Here is a 24,539-nt window from a genome sequence, read left to right as displayed (position 1 = left end):
GTACAATCATAAAACCAAATTGGGAGAGCAAAGAATACTTTGAAATGTTCTATTATCTGTGATTTTTACAGGATATTGAAGCTAGGGGGATATATGTATTCAAACTATAACGAACTTTGATAAATAAGCAAATGCAAGATCAAGTGCATTACAAGACACATTTCAACTCTTGAAGGAGCATCAGCAAATCAAGCAGTTGAACAGATCTTTCTCTGTACGGCACCCTTAGAAATAAAGACCCTCCTGAGAAGCTGGGGTGCGAGTCAGTTTTCTGAGAATGAGGTACCGTTTTCCAACATAAACTTTGTACACAAAGCTTCATGCAGTATCGAAGTTGCTTTTGCCATCACAGTTGTTAGAAACACACTTACAACGTGAACTGAGTGACAAAGGGCAGGAGCTGATTTTGTCAGTTAGTGAGGATGAAACTTACTAAGATAAAATGTAAATAAGTTAGTGAAAAATTGAGATATTTGAGGAATACAATAAGCCTAACTCTGCCATTTGTTTAGGGAGTCCCCAGGCGAAATGCGTGCGGTGACCAATATCTTAGATCAACTGTGGTTTTCGGTTTGAAAGAAATGCAGGCCCTCAGTGTTACTTCACAGCTCCTTGAGATTTTACTGCAGATGACATAAAAAATAAGATTATTTTCTATGTGTAAATCCTTTTGTTAATTATTTTATTCCCTGACTTATATTTTCTGAAATGTAAGAGGTATTTTCAGTTAATTTCTCATGGCACATACAGCTTTGTGACCAGTTTTGAAAGCCAGTGCCACATTTAGTGACAGTTTCCTAGTAGTTATAATCTGCCATCAATAATCTTTATTATAATAAAATAGGCTAAATAAACTATATGAGAATATAGAGAAGGCTCCAACTTGCTTCTTGAAGTACGATCATTCTTGCATTCTTTCAAGCACATAGACAGCAGCCATTTGTTGTCCCGATATTGGCAATGATCTGAAAGCTAAACAGTGTTTAAAATAGACAAAGAGGCACAAGTCTTGGTTTGTGGCAGTTTTCAAGTTGTCACCCCATCAGCAAAGGTTCTCTGCGCCACAGCCTCTCAGAAAGCCTGGCCACCTTTAACAGAGAACCCTGGTGACAAGGGAGGGGCTGCCTGGCCCCCAGATCTCCAGAAACAACTATGTCTCCCACCCCTTGTATGGAAAAGCTTCACTTTCTAGGCAAGGCGCCCTTACCACCGTGCCTCTCATATTCAGAGACCCCTAAGGCCAGTGTTTGGGGTTAGAATATGGGATTCAAAGTCACAGACCCAGGTGTGACTTCCAGATCAGCCACTAAGTTGTGGTAGATTTTAAAAACTTTGGTAATCATTTTGACTTAACAACTTTTCTTGATCGTTAAAGCAGGGTAGTAATTTTTTAGGAAGAGTAAATAAGGTACAGGCATATCTTGTTTTATTGTGTTTTGCTTTGTTACGTTTCGCCAACATTGTGGCTTATATGAATTGAAGGTTTGCAGCGACCCTACATCAAGCAAGTCTATCGGTGCCATTTTCTGGCAGGCTCAGGTGACAGTTATCACCTATCAGGTGATAGGTGATTGATTTTTAAATTTATCAATAAAATGGTTTTAGTTGTGGCATGCACATTGTTTTTCAGACATAATACTATTGCAATAATACAATAGACTATAGCACAGTGCAGGTATAAGTTTTATATGCACTGGGAAACCAAAAGGATTAAGACTTGCTTTTTCATGATGTTGACTTTATTGCATGATGTTGGTGGCTGGGGACTGAACCCCCAATGTCTCGGAGGTGTGCCTGTATAAACCAATGACTGCCTAGTAGTAATTTTCCTGTCTCTCCTCTCCTCTTCACATTACGATGACTATAAAAAAAGAACTGGTATGTGTTGCTTTTGCATGCAAAAAGTTTTTCATTGTAGGAGCAACAAGCATCTGAATTCTACTATAGATAGAATCCGCATCCAGAATAGGGTTTACACGTGGTCCAAGGCCGCCTCCTTACAAAAACACAAAGAAATTAAGGGCCAAGAAAAGCACAGTAGACCTCTACCAAGTCAAGGAGTAAGTCTAAACTATATTTAATATCTCTTCTCTTTTCAATTGTGTGTGCTGTGGCTTTCATAGGCCTAACTGCCAAAGCTCATAGTAGAAGCAGAGGTAAGAGTTTCTCAGTGGTTTTCTTTTTTCATTTTATGAGAGACACAGCAGTAAATGGAATTGCTATAAGGGTGACAACAGTGTCATCCGTAAATTTGGGAAGAAGCCACCGAAATCCGAAAGATAAAATGACTTTTGAAAAGTGTGCCATGTTCTTGTACAGCACACCATTTGTGCTCCATACGTGTGAATATAAAATGAAAGAAATAATGAACCTTGAAGAAGCTAGCCAATCAACTCCTGCACCCCAGGGGCAAACTGAGTCTTAGACATTGATCAGAATATCGCAACTATTAGAGGAATGGTTCCCCTGTTCCCCCAAATCTTAGGAGCGAGAGGTCTGAAATGTGAGGCGGAAGAAGCCTGTGGTTCAAACCATATAATGAAAGGAACACTGAAACTTTTCAGAGGTGGCCACTACTTATTTGGTTACTTTTGTTTTCATCTACATACTTATTTTAGGGTTAGGGCATAAGATCACCTTTCAGGCCCAGTTCTGCCAGTAACTGTTGGCATGGACAGTCCTGGGCCCCTAATCATGCAACTGGTTAAAAATAGTGATCTCATGATTCCGTTCCAGCATTCAGCATGTCTCTGGCATTCAGCGCGTCTTCCCCAACAGCATGAACACTTCCTCCCCAAATCTCTGTTGCCACAAATGTTTTCTGGTGGTTGCTGTCCTACTAAGTTACTATTCTGACCCCATGATTAGTGTCTGCAGCCGCTCGTCTGGCTCCAGGCTCATTTGCGATGTTAAGTATTTCTGCTGAACTGGCTCCAAACAGCCGTGAGTAAGCAGAGGCATGGAACGGACGCCCTTTCTGATCTCGAGCTTTCATGAGGGAATAGCACATATTCCCAGGTAATTGGAGACAGAGTCGCCTTTGAGTAGTATCAGATGGAAGGCAATGGCAAACCCTTTCATCTGCTTGTCTAGGCTCTAAATCTTTTTGCTATTTATCTTTTTATTTAAAGTGTTAACTAGTTTTTGTTTATAATTATCTATGAATGTGCATCCCAGTTGCTTTTAAGTGCAGCCAGAATGGGCTCTTTTTTAGACACACGCAGTGCCTTTCTTTTGAGTCATGTGAAGTTGTCATTTCACGGCAGATATATTGCTTTGGTTTTGAGATTTTTGACACACTGCTTCTTTGACAATAAACTTGAAGTCAAGTAAATGTCGGTACTTTATACATGTCCAGATGGAGAATGAATATCAGAATTCCTTTCTTTAGATAGCAAAAGAGTAAAATAAAATGAAATAAAGACCCTAAGTTTCGGTGCAGTCTTTTGTTGATGCTTCAAATGTTCTCAGGACAATAAAACAAACGCTGTGGAGGAGGAAAGCCAATATCTACAAGTATAAAATTACAACTTACTCTTTGCAATAATTCACGACCAAGAGTTAGTTACTTCATCCTTGTGTATCAAATCATATACCATTTGTGTCCTCAGAAATATAGGGATATAGAAACATAAAGCATACATTCTTGCTATAAAAAAAAAACCTCAAGAAACACACAACAATGGAAACGATGCTTCCCTCACAAATTTGCTGTATGTGGCTTCTGGCTAAACGTGAAATACAAGAAAGCCTTGTGTTATTATCACATAGGGTGATGTACATATGGAAGTGGCCCATAGTAACACTCCTTCTTAAATCGTCACTTTAAACTCAAAGTGGAAAAGACAAGGGAAAACGTGATGTGTATGCATGAGTTTTACATTCTATAGACATTACTGCGTGAAAGTGCTGATTTTCAAATGGAAAATTGTTTATTCCATCTAATTTTTTATACAAATCATACTCCAAACCCACCTACAGGTTAAACAAATCTCTCATGGACTTTCACTAATGCAACATAAAAATAAAGACACATTCAGGTCAGTTGCTTTCTTTTTCCCTTACCAAGTAGCAACTTCCTTACTGAAGAAGATGATAAATCAAGCATACCTTCTCACTAATTCCATGCTGCACTTCAATTAAGATGAAACAAAAATCTCTGTGTCCCTTTAACTAGAAATACGCAAGCACACGTTTTAAAACCAAGCTTTCAATATTAAGTGTGATACCAATTAATTCTATATTGTACATTCAAATTATCAAAACACAAAACTGCTTGAAATACATCTCTGAAAACCAGAAAATCTTTTTCGATGTGCTTTCTTTTCCTAACTTTACTTGCCAAAAAAACACTTGAATTATAGTAGGGAAGCTAGCATTCCAATCCTAGACACAAAAACTACATAATTTAATGTGATAATATTTCAACCAAACATTGAGTTTCCATATGTTTTGGAACCTTGTTAAGGGCTTACAGATAAGTCCTATACAGTCTTCCCTTCAAGACAATGTAAAGACGAGGGGAGAGATGTAGAAATAATCATTAGTGAGATACAGTAAGTCTTCGCTCAAGGTAATCAACTTTAAGTCAAACAACATATAATGAAACCAATGTTACCATAAGGTGGTTGATATAAACAAGCCTTCCGTTCATAAGGCCTGTCATCGACACTCTAACAAAATGATATTGAATGAAATGACGTTATTTAAAGACCTGCTGTATTTTAATGGGAATGTTAACATAAATATTTATATTGCTATTCGAATTGCCCACATTTAATAACCCACAATAATAACACTCTATAAAAAAAGCGCTACAATTATTCCCATTTTACAAGGAGAAAATTAGCAATTAAATAACTTGCTCAAGGTTCCAGAAATATTAAGAGAAAGAGATAGGATTCAAACCCACACAGTCCAACTCCAAAGCCATACTTTCAAATGTGTCGTAAGCATGCTTAAGAGAAACATGTCCCTACTGGTGAAGAAGAAGCCCCAGGAGACTTTGACTCGCCTAGGACCCCGGGCGCAATAAGAGAGCAATGGGGCTGTCTGGAGAGCGGATGGCCAGTAGGACTGGGACTAGCACCCCCACTGACAGAATGATTATCACATTCTGTTTCTGTACCCCACATATACAGGAAGACCCCTAATCTATATATTCCCCAAGAATCCTTTGTTCGGGGCTCAGAATTTGGAGACTGACTCCTCTGGGCCCGTGCACATAAAGGAATAAACCTCACACTCCAGAATCCCTCGGTGTCTGGTCACTTCATTTCCACGCAACACTGGGAGAGAAGTTAGTAAGAAAGGTAGAGAGGAGTATACTGAGCTGGAACTAAAAAAGTGAACAAGTCTTAATCAAGTGAGAAAAGAACTAGAGACTTGAGAGGGCACCTAAATAACAAGCAGCAGGAAAACAGTGCAGAGACATGGGTGCACCATAGCCCAGGATGTCAAGCAGGGAGAACATAAAGAAGACCAGATGGAGAATATAATGGGAAAGAGCCCAAGAGCTGTGTACAGAGACAGGTCCAGCTTATTGCCCTGTGACTATAATAAGCAAAGCAGTGGCGACTGGACTGCATTTACTTTAAACCAATGGAAAGAGGTTTCTACTTTAGACCTTATTAACAAAAACCAAACTCCTCTCCTGCTGTAATCAACCAGAAACTGGATCAAATATATGAAACAATGGTTTTCACATACTGGGCAATAGGCAGCACAGGACTCTGACCTCTAAAAGAAGGTAAACAAACTGGTTGAGTCCTACAGACTTCCCGAACCTCTGTCTGAAGGCGATTTCCTGACCTTGGGCCCTCCCTAGGAGGGAAACCTGAATAAGCCAACTCGTCCCATTGAGCTGAAGAAGGAAGAGAGGAGTTCAAGGACTCTGAAGGGGCTGAGTGTGGGAGGCAGAGTTCCAGAGAGAAAACAGCTTGTGAGGTCGCTGACCTTTTGCTGAATATTAGCCAGTCTATGTATAGCATGCAACTCTGTAAGTCAAAGTCAAGAGCAACCATGGAACTATAAACAGAACAACTCCCCAAGTTCATAGAGGGCCAAGAGCAATCTGAAGTCTGAAGAGCCAGCAGGGAGAGCTGTTGTTGACCACCTAGGAAAGGGTAATTATTGGACACCCCAGTGGGGCGGGGGGGGAGGTAAGAGCCTTTTTATCAGGACCTGGATTGGTATAAAGGGAACTCCAGACTAGTCCCAGAAAAGTTTAAAACACATCTTAAAATATCCAACTGAATCAAAAGTAATTTAAAGTGTCTGCCCAAACAAAGCCAAAAATCTTTTATCAGTATACATAAAATCCACAACTTAACAACATAACAATCAGAGCGCCTAGCATTTAATGGACAATAGACCAACTAAGTATCAGGAAAATGTAATCAAACACTAGAAGATGAATAAGGCACTAAAAGCAGACCCAGGAATGACATGAGATGAACTAGCAAATAAGACCATTGAAACTAAAGCACCTCTTATATAACTATGCTTAAATATTTTTTAAAAAAATTAACATAATGAAGATAAGAATGTATGTCTTACTCTGCTCAGGATGCTGTACCAAACCACCAGAGATGGTTTGGCTTAAATAACATAGACTCATTTCTCACGGCTCTGGAGGCTGGAAGTCTCAGACCAGGGTGCCGGCACGGTCGGGAATCTGGCGAGGGCCTTCTTCCCCACTGGCGGATGGCCACCTTCTGATTGTATTTTCACACAGTGCAGAGCGGAGAGGAAAGCTCTCTATTGCCTCCTATAAAAACACTAATCACATCCTGAGGGATCCATCCAATGACCTAATTACACCCCAAAGGTCTCACCTCTTACTATCATCACATTGAGGGGTGGGGTTCAACATAGAAATCTGAGGGGGGTACAAACACGCAGTTTATGACAGCAGAAGATAGAAAAACTAAGAACCAAGTGGAACTTGTAGAGATGAAAAATATAGTATCTGACCCCAAAAATGCACTTGAATTGCAAATAAAAATTGGCATCATTATAAAAATAACATAAGAAAAGACATTTTAGAAACTAAGAACAATGAATGAATTTGAAGATAACAATAGGATCTATTCTGACCGAAGAATACAGGGGAAAAGACCAAAACAATTCATCAAAACTTAATGATCTTGAACAATAACAGTAAGTGGTCCAGTATATTGTGTTGTTGGAGTATTAGAAAAACATGAGTCAAGGCAGAAAAATAAATGAAGGAAAAATGGCCAAAAGTTCTCTAAATCTGTTAAAAACAACAAACTACCAAGTCCAAGAGATCAGATCATTTCAAACAAGATAAATACACATGCACATTATAATCAAAATATTAAAAACCAGCAATAAACAAGAAATTTTAAAAACAGCCAGAGATGTGAGAGGAACACATTTTATAACAAGGAGCACAAAGAAAAATTAACAAAGATTTTGTGCTAGACAGAACAATGGCCTTCCAAAGACATGCATGTGCTAATTCTCAGAATCTGTGAATCTGTCACGTGATAAAAAATTAAGGCTACATATTGAATTCATGTCGCTGATCAGCTGACCTTGAAATGAGCTCATCATATATTTTTAAATGGGCCCAAAGTAATCCCAGGATTCTTATAAGTGAAAGAGGGAGGCAAGAAAGTCAGTATCAAAATAATACAATAGGAGACTATCAGACATTGCTGACCTTGAAGCTGTGAGGAGGCCCTGAGTCAAAGACTTTGAAAAACCTCTAGAATCTGAGAAGGGCCAGGAAATGGATCTGCCCTAGAGTGTCCAGAGGAAGGGACACCTGTTGACACCATGCTCTTGGCCTAGCGAGATTCATTTTGGGTTTCTGACCTCCTGAACTGGAACACAAAAAAATCTGTGTTGTTTCAAACCAACAAGTTGTGATAATTTATCCTAGAAACAACAACAAATGAATAGATATTGCTCATCAGAAACTGTAGAAGAAAAAGATAAGGAAAGAATATCTTAAAGTCTGGCAAGAAAAAATGTCACCTATAAAGTCTATATCCAGTGAACATATCCTTCAAAAAATGGAGCTAAATTTGAAAGAAAAAGAAAAAGAGTTCAATCAGTTGCTAAAAGATTTGGCACCTGAAGATCTAAATAATAAGAAATGTTAAAGAAAGTTATTCAGGCAGAAGAAAAATGATACCAAATAAAAACTTAGGTCTATACAAATGAATGAATAACACTAGAAATGCCAATAGGTGAATAAATATAAGTATTTCCTTGTTTTAAATTTCCTTCAAAGATAACTGTTAAAAACAAAAGTATGAACAATATATTGGCTTGATTATAATATACGTAGAAGTAAATATATGACAATAACAATAGAAAATAGGAAGGAAAATGGGAATTTACTGTGGCCATGTTCTTGTGTTATCTTTGAAGTTGTAGACTATTATTTGAAGATAGACTGTGGTAAATTAACAAGCCACAATATAAACCCTAGAGAAACCACTAAAAGTAAACCAAAAAGGTTTAGGTTATAAGCCAGTAGTAGAAATAAAATGGAATACTAAAAAAATACTCAACTAATCCATGAGGCAGAGAATAGAAAAAGGAAAAACAAGACAAATAGAAGGTAATGATGAACTACCTGGCTGGTGTGACTCAGTGGATTGAGCACTGGCCTGTGATCCAAAGGGTCCCAGGTTTGATTCCCAGTCAGGGCACATGCCTGGGTTAATGGTCAGGTTCCCAGTAGGGAGCGTGCAAGAGGCAACCACACATGGATGTTTTTTCCCCCTCTTTCTCCCTCCCTTGCCCTCTGTCTAAAAATAAATAAATAAATAAAATCTTTTAAAAAAGATGAATTAAGTCCAGCCATACTGATAGTTATATTAAGTATAAATGCTCAAAACACTCCAATTAGAAGGCAAGGTTTATTGGATTAGGTTTTAGAAAAAGTAAAGTTTAACAATATACTCTCTAAAAGAAACCCACTTAAAATACAAATATACACTTAAATTAAAAGTAAAAGAATAGAAAAAAGGTCTATTGTGCAAACTCTTACCACAATACAGCTAATTAGAATTTCAAAGAAGAAGCATGATCTGGAAAAAAGAGAAACCTTACATACTATAAAAAATAAATTCAATGGGAGTATATTACAATTCTAGTTATGTGTGCTCCCCAAGATAGATATTCAAAACACATAGAGCAAAAACTAATAAAACTGAAAGGAAAAATAGACCAAACCCCCAATAGACAAAAAACTACAAGGCAAAATAAACAATTAATTTCAACTACAGACTTCCACACTCTTCACTCGATGACAGATATACGAATCGATATGGACATGGAGGACTTGGCCACACTATGAAAACACTAGAGACTCTTACAGGAAGGCGTTAACATCTGAAAGGGCCCTCTCTCAGCTGTGAGATGCATTGCAGGGAACAGAGAACCACATCGGTTCAGATGTGGTTGTAATGGCGGGAGGAGGGAACACAGATAAAAAGTGGGAAGATACATGGGAGAGATAATGCAGAGGAAAAACCAAGTGGAGAGTGAAGAGTGTGTTTAAGTTTCCTATTGAGAAATGGATAGAAATTGGAAAATCAAAGAAAGTATTTGCTTGATGGTTATAGCAAAACATAAGCCTAAATCCTTTAATTAACCAACAAGAACATGTGGATAAATTTGCTGAGAACTATTTGATATACATTGTAATCTCCTCTTTTGTCCCCACTGAAACATCTTACTACTAAAGCTTTCAAAACTACATCAAAAGAAGTGGATTTTTTCCCATAAAAATTATTTTAAGTTAACCTATTTTTGAATATATAATAAAATTCTCCAAATTTTATACATATTTTGTACTTGTATAATATTTCTTATGTAAGATACATTTCTCATGGAGGGGATAAAAGAAATATTGGAGGTAATATATTTGCTACTACTCAACTTCCCCCATCCCATGGCAGACATCAATAATTACTCTTTAAAATTCAAGAATCCAACTGAGTCCTAATAATCATGGTCCAACCAGGCTCCAAAAGGCCACTCTCCACCTATCAGATTTGGCACAAGATGGGACCATTTGCCACTGGGCCAGGTGACCTCTCTCCTAGGTCAAGGTGCTTTCACAGAATATCTAACTTAGAACAGAAGGTTTGTAAGTAAATAAGCAAGGAAATGCATTTTGACAATGGAATACTACAAAGTCATTAAGAAGAAGCATCAAGATACAAAATTATCCTGAAACTATTGTAAATGTAAAACTCCAACAGAGGTCTCTATTTTCATCCATACTGAGAGGTAGACATCAAAAAGTTTCACAACAAAGTGCATGAAGGTACTGGATAAAATAAAACTTAATGCATGACCGAGTTGGCTAGAAAAGAAAGGAAATTCTCTGAAGCAGTAAAAACAAACAGGAACAAGACTCCAGAAGGAGTTAGCAGCATTGCCTTGGGGGCATCCTAAAACTGTTCTTTGAAAAGCCATACAGGAAAATTTGAACAGGCCTAGGATTCCCCCCGGGGTGTCCACAGAGACACTCCCTCAGTGAAGAGAAAACTGAAAAGCACCACCCCACTAGGACAGTCACCAAGCAAATGAGTCTTTCTCATCTGTGGCCCTGGATGAAAGGGGAAGCCTTCTCCCAGAAGAATCCATCACCCCGGTGGACGACAGCATCGCACTGAGCTGCAATCTGTAGTCAGTGACCCTAAAACATAAGGCAAGGAGTAGTTTTAAAACAGTTCTTGGTTGGCAGTGCCCTCTGATGTACGGCCAAGACAAATAATAGAAATAGAAATAGAAAAACATAAAACAGTCTGAGAGAAATTTAGTTTAGAAACGAAATAAAGATGGGAGCACAGCAAAGTTGCCAAGGCTGTAGCGGAAGGTAAGGAAGGGCCCAAGGCAGCCAGACTGCTTGCTGAAAGGAATTTACTCACAACCCAGGATTTTATAATTAGCAAACTTATCTCCCCTAAACAAGCCTGATGTATATTTTCACACAGAAAAAAAAAAAAGAGAGAGATTTTCAGTCCAGAGTTTCATACCAAAGAACTTTTAAGGAGTATACTTCAGAAAAAAAAAATCGTCACAGAAAGAAGGCATAAGATAAAGGTATGGTGAACAAAGAAAATGGTATTGGTTACAAAAAAAAGTATGATAATTTTAAAACATTGCAAAGAATGGCATATGGTATAAACAGGCGAGGTAAGAGTTAAAGCCTTCTAAAGACTTCTAGTGTTTTAAACCTTATATTGTGAAAGAATTGGGTTAGGATACCAAGGGCATATGTTATAAAGATATGAAACATAAATTTAAAAATAGTAGAGGGGGGAAATTGAATATGAAGAAAATCTAAAAATCAATCTGTGGTAATTTGTTTACAAAAATGGCTAAAAATAATTCTTTACATTCTTCCAATCATGCTCATTTGCAATAAAACATTCCCACGCTGCCTGTCTACATTATAGTGAAGGTACCAGTCAGTGCAATGCAGCCAGATAAAGAAACAAAAGGAAAAAGAAACTAAGAAATAAAACATTCATTATCTGCAGTGATGCCCAAAGAGAAAACTTCTTAAAAATCCACTAATTACTACTATATTAATAAGAGAATTCAGCGAGTTTCTACAATATAACAGATTTATACAATGGTTATTTGAATTTTATACATCTTCAAAGAGTAAGAGTAAATGTAATTCACAAAATGTATTAGGGCAAGAAATAAGGTCTTTAGGGGTATTTCTGTAAAACTTATCTGAAGACCTTAATAAAAACTTGTAAGATTATTTAGACAGACTTTAAAGGAGGCATGAGTAAATGTCAGTTTTTATCACGTTTCTAGATAAAAAGCTTTAGTATCATAAAAATGTCAGTTATCCCCATGCTGATCCACAGACTCTATGGAATTGTATCCAACTTCCACTAGACATTTTTTGGTATAACTTGATAACCTGATTCTAAAACGAGAATATAGAAGAATTCATTAGACACAGAAAAATAAATTACCAAGAAGGAGGCATAACTCTACTAAAGGAGGCAAGAATTTAACCTCGCATTTCAAAACTTATTAGGAGGCTACATGAAATAAGAAAGTGACAGGTTTTGTTCTGAGAATAAATAATGGAAATAGGCTGAAGCAAAAGTAAAGAAAAACCATACGTACATATGTTAAAAATATATAAATGATAGAAATGGCCCTGCATTTTAGAATAGAAAGAATGACATGTTCATTACATGGTACTAAACAACTAAAATAACATCTATGTAAAAAATAATAAATTTCACCTTTGCAGGCTATATATAAAATTCAAATATTTACATACATAAAATCAGGCAGATTGAAGAATTAAATGTAAAAGCAAAAACAAGACATTTTTATAGGAAAATATAGGGCAGTGTCTTTACAAACTTATACTAGGAAAAGATTTCTTAAATAAGGCAAAAGTTGTTACCATCAAGAAAAAGGTTGATAACATTTTCTACACAGAAATACAGAATTTCTGTTGATCAATTGTCAACAGAAGAAAAATGAAAAGACAAGGTCCAAAGTGGGAGAAGTGTCTGTAATAATTTAACTATGTTTTAATATCCCGAATATATAAAAATTCCTAATTTTTCAGTAACTAAAAGGCAAATCAATGAGTCAAAAGACTCAACAGGTACTTCACAGAAGAGGAAACAAGTATAAGCATGTGAAAATATCCCAGTTTCCATATATAATCAGAAAAATGCAGATTAAAACCACAGTAGAATACTAATTTTTTCTTGATGCTCACAGTTTATTGGGGTTTGGGGGGGAATACTATTTTAAATAATAGACATAGTCAATCTAAGAACAAAATGCTGTCACGAATTTGACACACTGAAATTCTATTGGCATACGTGTAGATTGCAACGAATCACTATTAAATGATTTGGCTTTATCACGAGGCAAAAGATTCATAAACCCTATGACCCAGCAAATCTTTGTTCTCCTGGGTTTGTGCCATAAAAAGAGAACAAGCATGTGTTCTAGAAGTATTCTGCCTTTTAGCTACAAAAGGGGAAAATAGGAGAAATAAATTGCGGTGTGATATATACCTACAATGAAGTCAATATTAACAAAATACAGGCATATGCATAAACATGAAAGAATCTCAAGAGCAATGTTCAGTGGGGGTAAAAGCAAGTCACAGAAGAGTTCAGTTACAATTCCACTTATATGAAGTTCATAAACTTGCAAAACTAATAAAATGTTTACAATTTATATTTTTGGCAAAACTATAGAGAAAGTATAAAGATCAGAGAGGAAATAGATAAAATAGAAAATTTTAAAAAAAGATCAATAAAACTAAGAGCTGGTTTTTTTGAAAAGATAACAAAATTGACAAACCTTTAGCCAAACTCATCAAGGAGAAAATAGAGCCCAAATAAATAAAAATGAAAGAAGAGAGGTTAGAACCAATACTACAGAAAGACAAAGAACCATTAAAGAATACTATGAACAATTACATAACAACAAATTTGACAACTTAGAAGAAATGGATAAATTCCTAGAAGCATACAATCTTCCAAGTCTGAACCAGGAAGAAATAGAAATTACTAGCAAGGAAATTAAAGCAGTAATTAAAAAACTCCCAACAAATAAAACTCCAAGACCAGACAGTTTAACAAGTGAATTCTACCAAACATTTAAAAAATTAATACCTAGAGTTCTTAAACTATTTCAAAAAATCAAATAGAAGGAAATGCTTCTGAACTAACTCTATGCAGACAGTATTTACCCTGATACCAAAATCAGACAAAAACAGTACAAGAAAATAAAATTAAAGGCTAATATCCTTAATGAACACTGATGTAAAATTCCTCAACAAAATATTAGCAAACCAGAACAATATGTTAAATGATCAAGTGAGACTTATTCCAGGGATGCATGGACAGTTCAACATCCATAAATCAATCCCATTAACACAACAAAAAAGGACAAAAATCATATCATCTTAATAGATACAGAAAATGCATTTGACAAAATTCAACATCCTTTTACAATATGTTAAAAACTCTGAACAAAGTGGATATAGGAGAAACATACCCCCCAAAAAATAAAGTCTATATATCACAAACCCACGGCTAAAATCATGCTCAATGGTGAAAAGTTGAAAGCTTTTCCTCTTGGATAAGAAACAAGACAAGGATGCTTACTTCCACCACTTCTATTCAAGATAGTTTTGGAAGTCCTACCAATCAGAAAAGAAAAAGAAATAAAAGGCATCAAATCAGAAAGAAGGGAGTAAATTCTCTTTATTTGCAAATGACAGATACTATGTATAGAAAACCCTAAAGACTCTACCAAAGATCTATTAGAATTACTAAGTAAAGTTGAAGGGTAGAAAATATTCAGAAATATATTGTATTTGTATACACCAATAATGAATGATCAGAAGAAGAAATTAAGAAATCATTGATATTTCATACATTGAAATATCATACATTGATATTTCTCTCCCTCTCTCCTTCCCTTCCCCTCTAAAGATAAATAAATAATATCTTTAAAAAAAGTTGCATCAAAAGCATAAAATATCTATAATGAGTTTAGCCAAGGAAGTAAAAGACCTGTACTCTGAAAATTATGACAATAAAGAAAGAAATTTAAGAAGATAGAGATAAGTGGAAAATTATATAGTGTTCATTATTTGAAAGGATTAATATTGTTAAAATATTCATACTACCTGAAGCATTATAGATTCAATATAATCCCTATTAAAATACCAGTGGCATTCTTCTTAGAACTAAAACCACAAATCCTAAAATTTGTATGGAACCAGAACAGACCCTGCAATAGCAAAGGAATTTTGAGAAAGAATGAACTAGGAGTTATCGCATGCCCAAATTTAAAACTATATTACAAAGCTACAATAACCAAAACAGTATCTTGCTGGCATACAAACAGATATCTAGATCAATAGAATAGAATGGAGAGCCCAGAAATAAACCCACACCTATATGGTCAATCAATTTATAACAAAGGAGGCTAGAGCACACAATGGGGTAAAAACAGTCTCTTCAATAACTAGTGATGGGAAAACTGGAAAGGTACCAAAAAATGAAACTAGACCACTTTCTTCCACCATATACAAGAATAAACTCAAAATGAATTAAAGACTTAAATGTAAGACCCCAAACTATAAAATTTCTAGAAGTAAACATATGCAGTAAACACTTCGACATGACTCTTCGTAATATTTTTGGATGTCTCCTTGGGCAAAGGAGACAAAAGAAAAATAAACAAATGGGACTATATAAAACTTAAAATATTTTTCAAGTTCTACAACAAAGCAAACCATTAGCCAAACAAAAAGACAACCTACTGAATGGAAAAAGATACTCACAAATAATATACCTGACAAAGGATTTACATCCAAAATAGTTAAGGTACTCATACAACTTAGCATGAAAAAAAACCAAATGCTCCAATTAACAAAGTGGGCTGAGGACCCGAAAAAACATTTCTCCAGAGGACATGTGGATGTTCGACAAGCATATGATCACTAATCACCAGAGAAATGCAATTCAAAACCACAATGCAAAGTCACCTCACACCTGTCAGAATGACAGTCATCAATACACCAACAAAGAACAACTGCTGGTGAGGACGTGAAGCAGAGGCAGCCCTCCAACGCCATTGGTGAGACTGTAAATTGCTACAGCCACTGTGGAAAACAGCATGGAAGTTCCTCAAAAAAATTCAAAATAGAGCTGCTATGCAACCCAGAAGTTTCGGTTTGGGCATTTATTGGAAGAAAGCAAAACACTAATTTGAAAAGATATCTGCATTCCTATATTTATTGCAGCATTATTTACAACAGCCAAGATACGAAAACAACCTAGGTGTCTATCAATAGCTAAGTGGATAAAAACAATGTGACTATAGACATTGGAATGTTATGTTTATGTTTATATTTATATTTATTTATATTTATATATAGTTCAGCAGTAAAAAAAAGAATGAAATCTTGCTATTTGTGACAACATGGGGTGAGTGAAATAAGTCAAAGACAAAAACCACATGATTTCACTCATATAGAGAACCTAAAACAGAACAAAACACATAAATAAACAAAATGGAAAGCAAGCCACAGGTAGAGAACAAGCTGATGGTTGCTAAACGCGGCATGGTGGGGTCAAGGAAAGGCTGAAATGATTTTTTTAAAAGACAGTGTAAAATGGTAAATGGGAAATTCGGGTCAGCCGTCATACCTGAGGAGAATGCGGGCATGCAAATGAGGAAGGGCAGACAGAACTGCTGGACATGTTGACCCAGTTCTGCTCTGTGAGCAGGGTGTGTGTGGCTATTCACTTTGTTATCATTCTTTAGCTCTCGTTTAGGTTATAATATCTATACACAACACATACGTATTGATTTTATATATAACATTCATATGCCTTTCAAGTGTACATTTCATCCTTATTATTCACGGGATCTGCACTTTTGAATTTGCCTACTTTACTAAAATGTATTTTAACTCCAAACTTAATACTTACAATGTTTTTGTGCTTGTCATAAGCATGTGCAGACAGTGGAAAATCTGTCACCTGACAAGCAACTTTGCCAGCTGACACTAACAAGACAAGGCTGTCAGATTGTAAATAAGCATCCCTTTCATGGTCTATTGTGACACATCTTTTGGCACCTTTGTGCTTTTTGTGCGTGTGTAATTTCCATTTCTAAAATGGTCGCGGTGCCGTCCAGTGCTGGGAAGAACAAGGGTTCTGAGTGCTTTATGGAGAAAATACGTGGGAGGTGAATTCCATTCAGGTCTGGGTTATAGCACTGCTGGCTGTGTGTTCAGACGTAATGAATCAACATTGTAGACCAAATAAGGTATCTTCAAATATGAACACGCATAAAACAAGGTAGTATACTGACCGAGAGATGAAAACATGACCAGAGACTTGAAGAAACCTAACCCTGTATTTGCTCCTAGGAGCACCAGTTCAATATTCACTAATTCAATGTTTGTGGCAACTTTACAGAACACAGTTACAGCAAACAATGAGAATGTAAAGAATAACAAAATGTATTTATTTTTGTGTTATACACAAAATGATTATAAAACATACTTATATGTTGCATACATATAAATGTATATGTTATATACATATAAAATTTTATATTATATTTTATCAAATATTTGATATATTGGATATATCAAATATAAAACACATAAATGTAAAATACTTCATAGTAAAAACAAAATGGGCAAAAACAACACATAGAGGCTGTATTCACCAGCAAAATATATGTAAGCACAAATTTATATGTGCATATTAATATGTTCATATGCACGAATCACCTCTAGAAGAATAGAAATGAAATATAAATGGAGTTAAAATAGAGAGAAGTAATACTAAGAAACTTATGTCCCATCATATACCTGAATTTTATAACAGATGTATTGTTTAGATATTATTTCTTTCACTTATTCATTAAAAAATAAACAAAGAGGCCAAAGTTTCTTTCTTAGACGACCACATGGGAGAACTTCCGTTCATGCATCTGTGAAATGAGTACTTATTGGGGTGTGTGAGTACTGGGGGCTGAGGATCTGGCGTGGAATGCACAGAATGAGGTGTCAGTGGGGACACCCCAGCAGAAATGAGCAGGAGACAGTTAGCAGTGCTCACGTGTAACTGATTCCAATCACTCCCCAGAGGTCTTGGACCATTTCTCATCAGCCCTTGCAGAATGAATGACCGCGGTGGCGGGAAATGTAACTCTCAAACAGAAGTGCTGATATAGAAGGGGTGATCGCTTCAAAAGAATCACTTCAAACACACGCTTCTCACATGTTAGGAGTGACAGGAAAGGTTTGGTGGAATCCAAAATGGGACCAGCAAGTGTGAGTATGTCTGCCCGGTGCAGGGTGTCAGCACGTGTATTGCAAGAATACAAAAGTCTTCCCGTTTTCCTGTTCTGATATCGGTGACGTGAGTTTCCTGGACTATCTTACATGGGTTTCATCTTCATTACAGTTTCAATCACATGACATCACACACTGCCTTATTCACCACCTCTTGGAGTCCCTATGTTTCAATGATTTTAAAAATAAAATAAACTATAGCTGCAACCTCTTATAAAAGGTCCTGGTTCCAACATGATAGTTATCTATCATGTGACTTTAGTCGAGTACTGAACCCTCCGAGGCTCTGCTTCCTTATTGTAAAGTAGGACAACAGTGGCTGCTCCGACTGCCCTGAAGACTCATGAAATTAACATCATGTGGCGTATAGACAGGCTTCGGCTAACTCTTCATTAACGCTTAATACTGTCATGATTGCTATCCTGCTGATAACAAGGAAACCCCTTGTTTGCTTAGAAGACAATTATGTTCCTCTTTTGACTTGAAATGGTCCATGAAAAATTACTTTGAAAAATCAAATCTATTTTATCTTTTATCATCACTAAAGGAAGCTCTCACGATATTTTCAGAAGAGAAAATAAAGCAGCAAATGTGCTCCCTGTGAATGTGGACCACAGCTCACAGGGCTCCATGGGTACCGTTTCTGAGAGAAGACACCCCCTGCAGACTTCTTCATCTTTGGTACAGTCGATACCCCTTGCTTCCAGTGCGTCTCTTTATTCTCACGCACAGAATGACCAATACTAAAAGTTGTATATTTAAAAGAGGTCTCAACACCCTTTTAACTGTATGCATGACTACATATTTATGCATTTCATCTTGGTTCTATTCCTCTAGTTCAGCTACAATTTACCATATTTCATCCAAGGAAGAAATGTTTAAAAAAAGCGGGGGTAAAGTTATAGGGAGTGAGGCTAATGATAATCTTATTAAAGGTTTCTGATTTATAAAATCACAATAGGGACTCTACTTCATTAATTAGCAAGCTACCTTTACCTTTTTTTAAACAAATTTGCCATTCAACCAAAAAAAATGGGTTAAGTGGAAGTTTTAAAATATACACTTATCAAAATAAGTCATATGAGTAAAAGGCTGTGGAGGCTAACGACAGAGAGCTAGCTCCTATTTCTTCCCGGCGACCTCCTGTGTGCAGGCACTCACACAGAGGCAACCTGCTGCCTCTGAGGACATTCATAGTGCAGCAGGAGATTTTCATATGTATACTCTGTCCAAGGGGCAGCTTGGATTCAAAGAGAAAGAGGAAGAGGAAGGAGTGTGCCAAGTTTTAAGAGAAATCTTAGCAAAGCGTCATGTTCCCTAGTGGTCTCATTTGCCTCATCTTTCTCATTTCCTAAAATGAGCAACTTTAAAAAAAAAAGAGGCACAAAAGAAAATCTAACAAGAACTACACATAAATTCTCAATCACCATCTAGAGATAACCGATTGGTTTTCTCCATAACCCATGCACAAGACTAAAATCGCATATGCTGGTGTAAGTTAGAGATAGCTAAACTATAGTGACTTGGATTAAACAGTTAAACACTTATGCATCAGATGTAGTTGTCCTACGACACCTTCTAAAATTGTGGCAGACTTGGGCTCTTCCACCGCCTCATTTTTCTTAAATATTAAAAGCTCACAAAATTGATTTTTGCCTATGCCAACCCCCTAGAATGTTCCACCCACAAACAGGTACCACTAGAATGGTACCTCCTTTCTGAAACTCTTCCTAACTCTGGCTGCCATTACACCAACAGCCTCTCTTGTTTTTTTCTGACTTATGTAAATACGAACCCCTGTGGGGGCCTCTGTGTCCATAATGGAAGTGTTCCCCTCCTCCAGAACTCCACCCCGGTCCATTTTTCTTCTCTTCCTAGCTGACCACATCCACACAATAATGATGTTTCTTATATGATGTCTAATCCCACATCTAGAAATTCCATCTGAGCTTCAAAATATAACTTTCTTATTCATTCAAAAAATGAGTTAAGACATAAAGAAAATCTCAGTGCCTGGGTTCCAAAATACAGATGCAGAATATTGCATAATAAACCAGATATAACATGAACAAGTCTATGGGTGACACGCATCAACATTTCCAATATGAAATCCAGCAAATTGTTTGACTTTTTTTTTAATGAGTCATAGAATTAAGGGCTCCTTTCTTCCCACCACCAACAAAAAAAATCCATTTTTTTTAACCTACATCATTTTCTAAAATTACACGTTCTTGATCCTAAAACCACACTGAATGGAAAAAGCAAGGCTCATTTTTATTCACCGTTAAGAGTGGAGTGAGTTTACAGGGTCCTCTAATATGTTACTATGGGAATGTGAGTTCAGTCAAAGGACTGTTTGGGAATCAGTGAATGAATATATATGCCACTAGAAGTCACGAGCACCTGACAATTTGGAAATGACAAGCGCTTGGATTTATGAATCTATTTCATATTACATTTCATGTTTCATGTTCTGTTTCAGTCTTCAGGATTATATTCAATGATTAAATAGTGTTTTCCCACCTTAAAAAAAAGGGCTGTACTTAAGGTTTAATTAAACGTCAGCATGTCTCATTCATTTCAAACATCACTAATGACACTTGAACAACCTGGAAAGCCATAGCCTGTGAGAGGACGAAGTGGCACTTGGCCTCAGTCTCAGGCCATGCCAGACCCCATGGGAATTCCTGAACAGCAAGAACTGTCACAGAGCATTGCATGACACAAATCTGATCTACAGAAGAGATGGAACATTCCAAATATGAAATGTTCTGAGTAGCGAATGCATGAAAAAAATCATAAGTTTCAATGATTTCAAATAGCCAGATTTAACAGAATTTTTCCCTTTACACAAGTTGTTTCTTTAATATCTTCTGAAATTTTTCATACCTGCTTAACTCAAAGGAAGATAGGAAAAGCCAATGAGATAATATTGGTGAAGTTGTTTTTAATTTTATTTTTGCCCATTACCATTTATCCCCCCTAGGCTCCTTGGGAAAAATGGTGTTAGGTATTGAGAGGAATGTATATATCCTTTACAAAACAGCATATAATGTTTTGAAGATCTGAAAAACATCAAAGTAGTTCATTTTGGAACCAGGTTGAACTGAGGTCATAAGCAGAGCTAAAACTCAGAAGGATATTTCAGAGCTATTTTAACCAATATCTATTATATTTACTGTCATTAGAGAGAAATGGTAATTATGAATATTATTCACAAAATAGCATGTTTAGCAAATTGCTAGTCTCTCACAACGGTATGACTCATGATTAAACATAATTTATTTTTCTAGCATGTCCATCCCTTTTAAACCAATGTGTATATATTTTAAAAATGCCTCCCCCCTCTGCGGAAAAGGGAGGGGAATCTGACATATCGCGGCAGAATTTACCTTGAACAATAAACTGTTCCATGTTTTCTTTGAAGGGCTGGATGTGCTCCGTTGAGGACACCTGGTACACTTTCCCCGCTTCAACCTCACAGGCTGAAATCAGAGAGACACTGTTTACAACGCTGTTGATGGAGCAGTAAAACAATGTTAGAACCTTATTTGCTAATGTCAGCAGATCTTGTTACCCACAGTAATTGACATATGTTCTACATATATATTGGAAGCATCCAAATACTGACATGAGAAGCCTATAATCAAGGCTTCATTTGAGGGGATTATAAATCCTTAAGAATCTGTGACTCCAGTTCGGTCACTTCCAAAGTGTATCAACTTAACCTCTGAGCCTTGGTCTCATCTGCAGAGGGGCCGTGACGCTGGTACCTGCCTCTCAGGGTTATTAGGAGGATCAAATCAGTTAATGGATGGGAAGTGTTCAAAGAGTGCCTGGCACACAGTTATTATTTCCTATCATCATCATCATCATCAACTGACTTCTAATGCAAGTTTATCCCCAGGGAAAGTCCAAAGTTCTGAAAAAGAACAAATAATAACTGTGGTGCTATTGTAAGGAGAGCAACCAATGAATATGGAGCCTCATTCCAAGTCAGAACCTTTTCACCTATTACTTAACTTAATGTTTAGAGTAAGTCAGTAAAAGGGACATTATGAGCTCACTGCAGCTGCAGAAATGAAGTCTCAGAGAAGACACCAATTAGCTCAAGGGTCCGCAGACACCAAGTAGCAGATTCACAGGTGAAAACCCAAACTGTCCCCAAAATGCTCACTCTTCCCAGACCTGTGCCACCGTAAGTGCCTTGGTAGCTGATAGGTCTCACTGGGGTTAATTAAAAAGTATTTCTAAGAAAATTTCTGAAGAATTTTTGGCCACTATGGTGATAGTGAACAACCTCAATCTAAAAAACAAATTCAACATTGAAAAGCATGTACTTGAAGGGCATGACGTAGGACAGATGAATACATGTTTGGCTCAGGGAAACATGCTCTCTCTGCAATTCTTAAGGTAAGGCTGCCCACTCCTCAAGGAAACTTTGTTATTGCACTCTTTAAAATAATTTCTGTATCTTACAAAACCATATTTCCCCGTTCTTTCCCCTCCAGGTCATTAGCTTTTCCAAGCATGAGAACACAGGAGGGCTGGATTGTGTTAACATACTCCCCCCATCAAATGGAAAATCCAGTTAGGTGTAGGAAAATTTAAAACCAGTCACACACATCAAGGGCTCTTTCCACCCACCTTCCCAGCACTCCCTGCTCTCTCCTGAGCAGTCTCTCACTTACTGGGGACTGTTCAATCCACATCTCTAGCCCAGGAATTTCATAGCTTCAGAGTCATATGTCAAACTTCCTGCAGACACCAAGTACTCAGCACTTTCCACACAGAACTCATCGCTGCCTTTTCTAGACTTGCTATTGCCATGATTCTATGCCCCATCTGTCAGTGATATTATCACCCAACCTAAATAACTCAAACCAAACCAGGAGCATTATTCGAGGGTCCATCTCTTCCTCCCAACATCCTGTGGGTATCACCTCCTAAGTGCTTCTTAAGCAGACCTCGCCTCTCCATCCCTGCTCTATTTGGGTACAAATACCCTCACAGTTTTTACTGGGGCTACTGTTAGAACCTCTTAACGGGTCTTCCTGTCTCACACCCTCCACCAACCGTTGCTCCTTCTCACAGCTTGACATGCCATCCAGAAGAGATCTGAGCCATTGCGTAAAACTGTTCAGTGACCTCTACCCACATGCCACATCCTGACTAGGGGGACAATTTCAAAGCCTTAATATGAAGCACAGCACTTTCCACAATCTAGGGCTCACCAAGCTTTCAAATCGTCTACCTCTACTGATAGTTTCGGCAGACTGAGTGCATGGTGTCACCTCCATCTCCTTGTTCATGTTGGCTCCCCTCCTGGAGTGCTTCTCTCCTTCCTCCCACCCTTTAACTCACCGATTCCCACTAGTACATCAGGCCAGACCTCAGTTGTAACCGCCCCTAAAAAGGATTCCCCCCTTTTTCCATTCCCTGCCACCTGTCTCCAGGAAGGATTGGCTGTCCCTCTTTCATGGTCCCACAGCATCCTGGACATACAGTCTTAAGGCTATTACTTATTTTTATGTGTCAAGGCCTCTGTATGGCTACTTCACATGTGTTCACCCAGACACTGCTCCACAAACCCTTTGAAGGACATGAGCAATATTTCTCTTGCTTTACATCAGAGAAAACTGAAGTACAAAGAGACTGGCCAAATGACACAGATTGTAAGTTGATGTGATGAGATCCAGGAATAAATACCACACTGGATAGTTATTTGTAATTGTGTCTTCTATCTCCCTAGACCTCTTAGAGAGAGGCAGTCTAATTCCCATTTGTATTCCTAGTGCCTGAATTTTTGCTGTCAGGTGGGTCAGCGGCTGGATAAATAGCTAGTGAAGTAGAAATAACATCCCAGGTTTGGGAATCTAACAGATACAGTTTAAATTCCAGTTTGCTCACCCACTGAATGACCCTTGTGATCTGAGGTTAATTATCAAACCTCTTGGGATCTTAGTTTTCTTATCTAACAGGTTTAAGAAAATCTCTAACATTAGTATGACTATTAGCCAAACTAAGGGGAAAATCCTTGTAACCAAACTTGGATACATATAAGTAGGGGCATAAAAATGATAACTATTGATGCTATCGTTTGTAATAAAACCAGGTATAGTTTAGCTTAGAGAAGATGGCAGGTGAATTCACAGAGCTGCTTTCAAAGCAGCTCTGGGGCCTTGTCTCTATGGTTCCAGAGACAAGAGGGTGCGGACTTCACTCCACGTTGATTCCAAGGAAGGCGGAGACTAAACCAGCAGAAGTTAGAGTAAGAGATTTTCACTCCAAGTACAGGGAATGGCTAATGTTCAGGGAATTCTCCCCATGTAGTAACCAGCCTTGCGAGGTGGCGAGCACTTCATCACCAGTACTATTCAGAGAAGGGGACTATTACTTGTCAGAAACATGGTAGAGAGACTGATGAGACATTAGCAGTCAGCTTTCTTTGGCATGTCTCACAACGACAGCCCCATGTAGTTGGAAATACCACATTTATTGATCTCTAATGTGAAGATATACTAATAATGCTCTAATTTGGGGAGTTTTCTAAAAGTATTTAAATTAGTATATAAGAGGGGGCAAGATACATCAATTAAAGGAGATAGGGTAGATTTATCAGCCCTTCTATCGTTTCAATGAGTTACTTCAGGCA

General features: G+C 37.3%; 1 protein-coding gene across 1 annotated transcript in view; it reads right to left on the bottom strand.

Annotated features, from left to right (window-relative positions):
* The window catches only part of FMN2 (formin 2), a 262,700-nt gene that overhangs the window by 63,384 nt on the left and 174,777 nt on the right, over nt 1-24,539 (bottom strand). Inside the window, 1 exon segment of the mRNA XM_053667283.1 lies at nt 21,277-21,369. Coding sequence (XP_053523258.1) covers nt 21,277-21,369 — 93 coding nt within the window.

Source organism: Artibeus jamaicensis, unplaced genomic scaffold (genome assembly GCF_021234435.1).
Source record: "Artibeus jamaicensis isolate MK-2021 breed Jamaican fruit bat unplaced genomic scaffold, CSHL_Jam_final contig_467, whole genome shotgun sequence".
NCBI classification, from domain to species: Eukaryota; Metazoa; Chordata; class Mammalia; order Chiroptera; family Phyllostomidae; genus Artibeus; species Artibeus jamaicensis.
The sequence above is the reverse complement of the archived record's forward strand: the minus strand, read 5'-3'. Positions and strand labels throughout refer to the sequence as shown.